Source organism: Phalaenopsis equestris, unplaced genomic scaffold, assembly GCF_001263595.1.
Source record: "Phalaenopsis equestris unplaced genomic scaffold, ASM126359v1 Scaffold000536, whole genome shotgun sequence".
Taxonomy (NCBI): domain Eukaryota; kingdom Viridiplantae; phylum Streptophyta; class Magnoliopsida; order Asparagales; family Orchidaceae; genus Phalaenopsis; species Phalaenopsis equestris.
The window spans coordinates 151,190-161,631 of record NW_018164976.1 but is presented as its reverse complement, the minus strand read 5'-3'; the positions used below and the strand labels follow the sequence as shown (position 1 = coordinate 161,631).

The 10,442-nt window shown below is 31.1% G+C and overlaps 1 protein-coding gene across 3 annotated transcripts in view; it reads left to right on the top strand.

Annotated features, from left to right (window-relative positions):
- The window catches only part of LOC110028886, a 34,464-nt gene extending 24,652 nt beyond the window's left edge, over positions 1-9,812 (top strand). For 2 of the 3 annotated variants that reach the window (XM_020730923.1, XM_020730925.1), the window contains exons 3-5: positions 4,777-4,844; positions 5,180-5,359; positions 9,454-9,812. In XM_020730923.1, coding sequence (XP_020586582.1) covers positions 4,777-4,844; positions 5,180-5,359; positions 9,454-9,639 — 434 coding nt within the window. In that variant the 3' untranslated portion in view covers positions 9,640-9,812. Of the gene's footprint in view, positions 1-4,773; positions 4,845-5,179; positions 5,360-9,453 lie in introns of all 3 variants that reach the window. The other variant, XM_020730926.1, reaches the window with a different exon arrangement.
- Positions 9,813-10,442: the final 630 nt, after the last annotated feature.

The window sequence follows — 10,442 nt, the reverse complement described above, 5'->3', positions numbered from 1 at the left end:
GTAAGAAGATACGCATCTCCTTCTCCCTCCCTTGCTCTTTGATCGCATTCCCGTCTTACCCGCAATTTATAGGGCAAAATCCCGTCTTCAACTTTCGATCCCGCTTCATTTTCTGTCCCGTCCATTCAATTTATTTCCTCTCCCTTCCTCAATTCATCGTTTCCTCTTCCATCAATGTTCGAGGTTTCGATTCTTCTCCTGGTAGATGAAACAAAACATTACATCTAAATCACATACTCAAAGTGTGGTTAAAATTATCGAGAGGATAATTGAAATTCATCGAGGAAGGCGAGTGATAGATATGCTTTTCACTTATAATAATGTTATGATTGGCATGAAATTTATTATTATTCTCTTACAAATAATATATGATTTTATTATTTCAACTAAAAAGGTCCTATGAAGGGGAATGGCAGACAAGATTTTTATTTTAAATATCTAATAAAAGGCCTGCATATAAGAAAGGTGTGATGGCAAGTTAGTAGTGGGTATGATACTTATGAGAAAGACTATGAGTGTAAGTGATTGATGAGGTATGTAATCATCTAAAATTTTAGAATACAAAAAACTCAGGAGGTGCATATTAAAATTTTAGAATACAAAAAACTCAGGAGGTGCATGTCATTTAAAAACCATTTAAAAACGTCAAAATATACAAATCATTAAAATCCTCAAAAATACAAAAAACCTCAAATGGTATGTCATTTAAAAACTTTATAAGTCAAAAATCTCAAAAAATGAAAGTTATTCAAGTCTTAGTAGGCAAAAGTCTCGGATGGTACAAATCATTTATAAAATTCTCAAAATATAAAAGCTTATGCAAATATATGTTCTTAAAAAAAAAACTAAAAATGCAAAGCTTTAGAAGTTAAGGTTTTTTTAAAAAATCTTACAATGCAGAAGTTTTAGTATGCTTAAACTTTTTAAAAGAAATCTAGAAGGATAAATGCCTCATAAGAAACAGGCCCTTTAGAAATCTCAGAAGGCTAAAGGTATGGATGGTATAAGCATTTTAATTACCTAAAACCTTCAGAATATATAAATCTTAGAAGTTATACACTCTTTGTTTATCTAAAGTTACCTTGGTTATATGCTAATACAAAAGCTTGACCAAGTCTTTATTAATCAAGAGATCAAGACTACGAGACCTCTATTGGGGGTCGATATCTTTTTGTGTTAAATCAAAGATTTTAACCATGATAGTTTCAATCTTTAGCAAGATCTAAGTATTACAAGTATATCTTAAAAATATCTAAAGATCTTAATTTCTTATGAGTGATAAATTCTCAACATAAAGGCCGGTAATTCAAGGAATATACATTTAATTACTGTATACATTAGAAGCATTATATCAATGCCATCTGCAAAATTGATATATATATTATTTCAATATTCCTTTTTCATTGTTTTAAGATATTTTTTAGAATCTTCTACAGTATTCAAATCTTTAAACTCTAATGTCAACTTCAACAACTTTTCTCTGTTCTCATCAAGTTTTTGGCAAGAAGATAAATTCTGTCATAGTAACAACATATCTCAAATGATTTCAAGAACATCAAAGTCACTATCGATGCTTGACATTACTAATGTTGTGTTAAACTGAAAGTCAAGCTCCTTTGTTATTTCATAAAATAAACACACATCTATTTTAAATTAGAGTACAAATCGATAAAATGAAGACAGAGATGCCAAGTATAAAAAAAATTATGAAAAGAAGTGATCACTAATCTCTCTTTTCAATGACGTGAAATATATTACAAAATCCTGCTTTGAGGCTTCAATGAATTTTTCCACAATGATAATACTATGCATGAATCGTTGGACAATAACTACTCAGAGTATTCTAATAACAAATATTTGAAGAAAATTTTTAGAACATTTTTTAAAATATTTACATATCCATAAGAGCATTTACAAGAAATATCATCTCATTTTGATTAGTGGATACAATAATTTTTTGGGGAATTTACATATATACCACATAGTTCTTATGTATTTGCATATCGAACACAAGCATTCATATTTACATATTTACATGCACAAAACTCAAATCTTTAATATAACATAAAAAATACTGCATTCACTGCCTTTTTAAAAGTGAAACACACCTTTTCATCCATAGGCTTATGGCACAAATTTGTTATAATTTTAAATATCAAACATTGGGTGTTAGGTTTGTAAATACATAAGATTTTTTTGGTATTTATGCAAAATTTCCTAAATTTTTCATGTTTACAACTAGCAAAATAGTAAATTCAAGAAAACCAATGATCATGAATTTTTTATCCTATAAATGATGATAATTTAACACGAACAAATATTATCAATATTCAGAGAATATTTCAGAAAATTCGGATGGCTTCTGTGATTGTAAAAATTAACAAGGAAAAAAAAATATCAATTTCAACAATAGGGCTTCCAAAAACTAAATTCTTCTAAAAATTAAATTGATAGAAATTTGTAGCAATAATTTGTGATGGAACTTACGATACACATGATCTTATAACAAAAAATAAAAAATTTCTTAGACGAGGTGCAAAATAAACAAGAACATTACTTCAAAATAGTAAAATCAATATATCAAATAAATTTTTGGTTTTTTTAGGCAGACCATTATCATCATCTATGCATCAATATGGGAAGGATATTTGTTGCATGCATTAAGCATCATTTCTTGTACGAGTTGACCAAATTTTTTATGATAATTATCTTCTCATGAGGGAGAAAATTGGAGTTTCAATATAAGATTTTGACTTTGACTGGAGACTTGTTGTAGGGATTGAGAACATCTTTCTCACATTCGAACTGATTCTTCCAGATGAAAGCAATTAACTTGATTTTAGAGAAGATCACTACGCCATAGGGATTGAGAACATCGGGCACCTCAAATTCAATTTGTAAAGCAAGAATCACTTTCTTTTCAGGAGATGGCCGAAGCTCCATCGCAAAAATTGCAAATGTCACCCTCAGAGGTATTTTATCTTGAGGTGGATGATGAGTTACACAAATTATCTTGCACATTTGAAAAAATAATTTTATCTATATTTTGATTTTCTATAAATGCAAATATTTAATTTTGAAGATATTTTTATGTTATTTGAAAATATTGCACATTTTTGTAGCTAGCAGGCACTACTACCGGCAATAACAACCAACTCTTTCAACCAAATCTAGGCTCGATTTCATACATGTCTTTTTAAGCATTTTTGTGGTCTTGAAGATCATTTTTTGGCATTGTTGATTCAATTTTGACACTTTTGAAACTCATTGGAACCTCTATGATCAATTTTAGGCAAAATAAAAATTTTCATCAATTTTGTTGCAATTGATGCCCGAATCTTAGGAATGGGTGAAATTACAATTTATAAGAATTTTCTTATTTCATAAGTTTGAGAGGAGGTTCGCGTTGACTTGAAGAGAGCAGTCATGCTTTGTAATATTTTTTTATACTTTCTTCATTTATTTTTTTTAAATAATATATATTTTCAAATAACACATGCTTTAATATTAAAAAATAAGAGTACAATTGATACGTCACAAAATTATTTATCAAATCAACCACGAGTATTAATGCAATTTTTGAGCTTAAGGTTTTCTCAAGTTATATTGGCGCCATTCAAACTTTGATTTAAGCTAACTTCAGTTAAATTAAATTCCTCAACAAAATGAATCTAATGACATAAAAGTGGTATGATCTAAAATATGGTTAAAACTTAACGATATTAATTGAAGTGTTTATTGATCTTTGAATCTTGAATGTTTACAGCCAAATCAAGCATCTAGATAAGAGGAATTTAATAATCTAATGATTAATCTATTCCAAGCTCATTAAGATATTTAAATGTTGAATGAATGATTCATAAGAAAAATAGTCAACAAAGGCTATCTAATGCAGTGTTTTGGGATTTTTGCTAGAGTAACTTAATGATCACTCTCAAAGACAATAAATAGAACTCAATTCTCTACATATTGAGTTTTTAGACATGAAAATAAAGAGAGCTTGAAATATGAAGAACTCTAGAGTTTTGCTTGACGACCAATGCGAATAACCATCATTAACATTTGCTATTATTTGATTATCATTGCTCGACTGACATCCCCCATTCTTCATCACTTGATTGTTGTCATTCGACCACCCCCGTTCAACCATTATCACCCAACTGTTGTTGTTGAATGTTACTCAATTTTGCCTCCCGGCCATTGTCGTTTGATTGCAATTGTTGGATCACCATCATCCAGTCATCATCACCTCATCATCACCTGCTCACTACCATCGCATTTCACAACTACCACAGTTACAGGAGGCCTAGTTCTCATGAATTCGTAATTCCGTCTTCTCCAATTGCGGGGAAGAGTGGGCTTTTTGTATTATCACTTATGTAGTGATTATTTTAACTACTTAGGCCTTATGTTTTTTCTCTTTACAATTTTTTTATATAAATACTAGTGTTTTTTAACTCTTCTTTTATGTATGCATGTTTCTTATCTTCGTAGAAAACTAAAAGCTTAATCTCTCATTTTATTGTCATTAATATTCTAGCACGCAACACCTATACTAAGATATACTATTGAACATTATTGAATCTTCTGTAAATTTGAAGGCATTCTTCATAGATGCAAGTTGTTCACTTGCAATTACTGCTTCTTGATTTGGTATTTATCTCCATTTTTGTAATTCTGGTGGTTAAATTGTAATGCAATGAGGTTTATAAGTCAGATGCTCACTTAATTTCTGTCGAAGCTGACTTATTCTACTTTGATATAAATTGCCTGCAGATTTGTTTAAGGCAGTGCCTGATCATCATAAGAAATTTCTGGCAAACTTAGTTTGGGTTCATGAGGAGGTAGAATGTGATTCCAGTGATGGAACATCTTAAACAATATGCTCTCTATTAGGGACATTGACGTACATAGCACACCTAACATTCATATTTACACACATAGCACTCAAATATTTAGTATCACATAAAAATAGCACTATTACAAATTTTTAAAAGTCAAAGACACATTTTAATGCTTAGGTTTAAAGCATCAGTGTAATGTGTGTAAATATGAATGTTTAGGTGTGAGCTATTTAAATACATAAGAATTGTGTGCTACATATGTAAGTTTCCTTTTCTGTTATTCTTGTGAGGATATGTCAGGCGAATAGATGGTTCTTCGGTAATGAATTTGGCAGGACAGTGTTTATATTGATCACTCGGAAGGAAGGATTTGCTGCAAACTCATAGCTGTTCATGCTGGCTTGATGAAGTCAAAAAGTGTTGAAGAACAACTAAAGTTTTTAAAGGCTAAAGATACAAGCATCCCAAAGGTGGAAGAACTTAGTGGAAGGCAAAGCGTATGGGACATACCTCAGGTAATGCAATTTTCTTCGTTATTCCTTGGCATCATTGAACTATTGGATGTTTTTTATTCTCTAGGTGTTTTGTTTACTTAAATCGTGATAGGGTACATCCGAAGATTTCCTAGGGAGGATTGTGTAAAAATGGCAAATTTTATTTTTTCGCAACGGTGATTCTTGAGTGTCTGGTCATGAGTGTCAATCTCCAGTACCTGTTAATATGTAACTTATTTTAATGAAATGTTTTTGGTGAATCTAAAGTTCACATGTGGTTGAATACGAGTGATTGGCCTTATATTTAATTCTTAAGTGCTCAAGGATAGGTCAGATTTGAATATGAGTATGGTTATTCAACTTGACATTTGTTGAGTTTGAGCCAATTTGAGATAATTATCTTTAACTGCTACATTTTTGTTGTATCTAACAAATCTTGGATTTTCTCTCCATTTGTGCTACATCTTTCTCCAGAATAAGGAGGGAAGTTGAAGGGATGTGTATAACAATCTCATCACATTTGCCTTAATCTTCTTTGTATCCTCTTCATCATCAAATTCTTCGAATTATATATTAGTAGTTGGTGTAATATGTAGAATGGTTATCTTGAAAGTATTTATTTATTTATTTTTCGATTCATTTTTGTAAATTTCATTATTGGTTCAACTATTTGTGGTTCCTCAACCTCAACATCCCCATCTTTTGTTCCTCCTTTTCTTTAGCGCCTCAACTTTTCGTCCCCACCTGTTTCTCCATTTGAGGCATATCTCTGTTCAAAGATTTTTGCAAGTCAAATAACAACAGAGTATGAATATTTCATAACCTTTTAAAGCATTTTATAGAATTTCAAAATAGGGAAGGGGGATATAATCGTTAAAATTTACAATGGATTCTAGCCATCTCAACTGTACTTGTGGACCAGCTATGAATTAGTGTAATTATCCGTAAAACATTTACTAGTCCTTGATCTTAGGAATTGTGTTGGTCTAGCCTTATCAGAAAGTCTCTCGGAATCTTGTGAATCCTCTTGGAAACATTTCCTTAATTCCTCTTGTTTTTCTCAATTCCTCTCTAACTTGTACTCATCAGCAAAGCTCTTATAAAGCATACTTCAAACATGAATCCCCACAACAATAATTGATATTTCATTAGTCTCAAACCATATATTACAGGACTTTTATAGTACATAACTTTTTACTAATGAAGTAATAGCATTAAGGTTTTAATTTGACTCTTGTCAGTCCCTTCTTGATTATAATTAGCATGATAATCTGCCTTGAGGGGCTCATCGCTTATGAATGGTTGGTTGGTGAACTGAAGAACAAACAAAGGAAGTTTGTGCTGACTTTTGCGAGTCCTATTTACTCAATTTATTTATTTCTAAGCTCTTAAGATCCCTAAGATACACACTTTCTTGTATTCACCTAGGTCCTCTTGTATTCATTATAACCCCCATTCTGACCTTTGTATCTTTATTATGCTGAATATTTTTTCTCAATTCTCGTTATAATGAATATAGGTCACATGACCAAAGCACTTTAAATTTTTGCATTTATTGTGTTTGTGATTCTTTCGCTCCGGCCTCCTTGTTTAAATAATTCTTAAATCCTATTTCTTTCTTTCCTGTGAACAAACATTTTTTTTTTGACATGTTAAGTGAAACCAACATGTATAAAATCCCTAAGTTACATCTTAGATATGTTAAGTGAAATTAACATGTTTGGGTGTAAATTAGCTGACACGCCCATAAATTCTAACAAAAGGGTAAACAGAAGTTAAAAAAATACAAAAAAACAATCTAGTTGACAAAGGAAATCGAAGTCTTGTGGGCAAGCTACTATATTTATCGCATGCGAGATTTGATATTGCACACTCAGTTAATGTACTAAGCCATCATATGAATAATTCAAGTGAGAATCATTTAGAAGCTGTGAAAAGAATTTTGAGATACTTGAAGTGGCTCTTGGATATGGTTTGCTTTTAAAAAATCTGAAAATCATGGCGTTGAGACATGTATAGATGCTAGTTGGACATGAGAGGCAACTACTAGGAGCAGTACAGAATTTCGTGCTCTTGCATTAGAGAAGCAAAAAAGCAAGTTATTGTCTCTTGGAGCAGTACAAAATTTAAATATCGTGCTCTTGCATTAAGAATATGTGAGAGAATGTAAATTCAAATGCTATTAAAGGATTTTAAGGTTGGGATAAAAGACAATTAAGATTTCAATGATTGCCAAACAACTATTAGTATAGTAAAAAATCTTATACATTATGATAGAACAAAACACAGCTAGATTAATTGACACTTCATCTCAAAAAAGACTAACGATGAAATTGTTTAGCTAGATATGTTCACCAAAGCACCATCAATAGGCAATCTTAATGAATTGAAGCTAAAGCTTGATTTTTACAATTTATACAACCCAACTTAAGGGGGTATGGAGAAAAGTACTAATCCACGTGCTTGATTATGAATGAATTTATTTTCTTTCCTCTGATTATATTTCACTAATTTTTTTTCTATTTTCTTTCCTCTGATTATATTTCACTAATTTTTTTTTCCTTTTATTAAATATTTTTTTTCTATTTCCTATTTGATGGGATTTCTAATTTAAAAGGATTCCAATTCCCTATTTTTTGGAACCGGTATTCCAGACACACTATTATATATATAATAAGTTGTAATGCATTAGAATAGAGTAATAAATAAAATCTTTCACAGATTTTTGCGCGAACTGCTGAGAGTGTTATTTAGTTTGCTTCCTTTTTATAGTTAAGCATCTGTAAAAAGCCTGTATAACCCTAACATTTTACAGGTGATTTTTTTTTTCCTATATAATGAATGTTTTCTCGTTGCTCTCATTATAGTGGATGTAGTTTGCTCAAGTGAACCGCTTTAAATTTTTGGGAAATTTACAAACATATCATTCAATTCTTATGTATTTACGTGTCTAACACTCAAATTTTGATATTTACACTCATAAAACATTGGTGTCATAAATCTATGCATGAAAAGATATATTTGATATTTTTGATTTGATTCTAAATATTTAAATGGTATGCCTTTAAATATGAATGTTTTGGTGTTACATATAAATAATTATGAAAATGTTATGCCTGTAAATATAAGTGTTTAGGTGTTGATCCATAAATACATAAGAATTGTGCCTCTAAGTTTTTTTGTGTCTATTGTGTTCACTTTAGCCTGCTTTAAGAGTTAACTCGAGCTTGGCCCATTCCTTAATCTTGTCTTCTAAATGAACCGTCTTTCCTCGACAGAGGAGTGAATATTAGTCGTTCATTCCGAGGGTGTCACGAGATGGCACCCCACTCATCTTTTTCTAACTCTTTCAATTTTTTATTTATTCATCCAACCATATGTGTTCCTTATTTATTTACGTATTTAACACCAAAACTTCCATATTTACATGTTTAGCGCTCAAATTTTTAATATCACATAGAAAATTCCACTATTACTAAATTTTTAAAAATGAAATTCTTTTCATGCGTTGGTTTATAACACTCAAGTGTTATTAATGCAAATATCAAATTTTATTTGTTTGATATATGAATACATAAGAATTGTGTCCTATGTATGTAAATTTTCCAAAGTTTAAATAGATGATGCCAAAAAGATTGTTCACAATTAGTTTTGTTAATTTTACTTATTGTTAGAGTTATTTACTTACATACCACATCATTCTTATCTATTTGCATTTCTAACACCCAGACTTTCATATTTATATTTATAACACTCAAAATTTTGCCATATCAACGATACCACCATTATTAACATTTTAAAAATGAAATGCATTTTTCTGGCATAGGTTTATAAAACCAAAGTCTAATAAATGTAAATATAAAAGGTTAGCTGTTAGATATGTAACCAAGTACAAATTGAGCGGTATATATGTAAATTTCTCTTATTATTATTGTTATTTGACAATCCTATTGCTATTTAAGGATTTGATAGTTGGCATGCAAGCATAAACAAGTGCGTATAACATTTGAATATTTTTCATTCCAATTCCAAATCTTATTACTTTAATGTTCATTTCATTTATATAATTACTTTTTTACCTTTCCTAACTGCAACTTATTTTATAAATTTCTCAGGAACTGACAAAAGAGCCAACCATAGTGGTAAGTGGTCACCATGGAAAGCTCCACATTGATGGCCTCCGTCTGGTTATTGATGAAGGTGGCGGAATTGAACAGAACCCCATTTCTGCTATAACACTTCCTTCCATGAAAATTGTTCGCGACACAGATAAAGCTTTTTGTGCAGCAGATCTTCTGTAACACACCACACAATATCGGAACTTGCCTTATTATGGATTTCATATATTGTAAGTACAAATCTTCCATGTTACATTCTCTTAATAGAAAATAATGTTTTCTTACTTCAATTTTGCATTTTGTTTTTGAGATAATTGCGTACGGACCACCCGAAACTTTGATATTTACAAATTAACCACACATTTGATTTTGTTGAACTATATAATCGATTTATTTACGTGTGTCACGATCAAATTATTTGAGAATTTGATAAAAAAATGAAAAATATGGGTTGGGATTTTGGCGTCAATTTTGGTATTTGAGTGAGAATTTGAAAAATGGATGAAATAGGATGGTTGATTTGTAAATAGCATGTTCTTGGTGATCTGTGCACACACAACACTAAGGGTTCGTTTGGGGCAGATTGTGCTGCTTATCCTGAAACGCGGCCCGCGGGCCGGCCGCGAGGGTCGACCGCGGCCTGCGTTTAATGTAAAAACGCAAACGCAGTTTCGGATAAGCTGGCGAAACGCGCGAACTAAACGGTACGACGGCGTTTTGAAAATGCCGCCCGCACTTATAAGCTGCCCCAAACAGATTCTAAATAAGTATGTAATGAATTGTCATCACGTTGCTCAACATATTTAATATGTTGTGCTTATTCAAAGTATACAAATCATTTGATACCAGAATCTTTCTTGAATATTCAATCGTTGTTGGGCTCACCCCATATTCTAATCCGAGTTGATGCAATATTCTACATACATTCTTATTATTAGTTGGTTGTTACTGAACTCCGCCAATGTTTAAGTTTGTCATTTTATGAG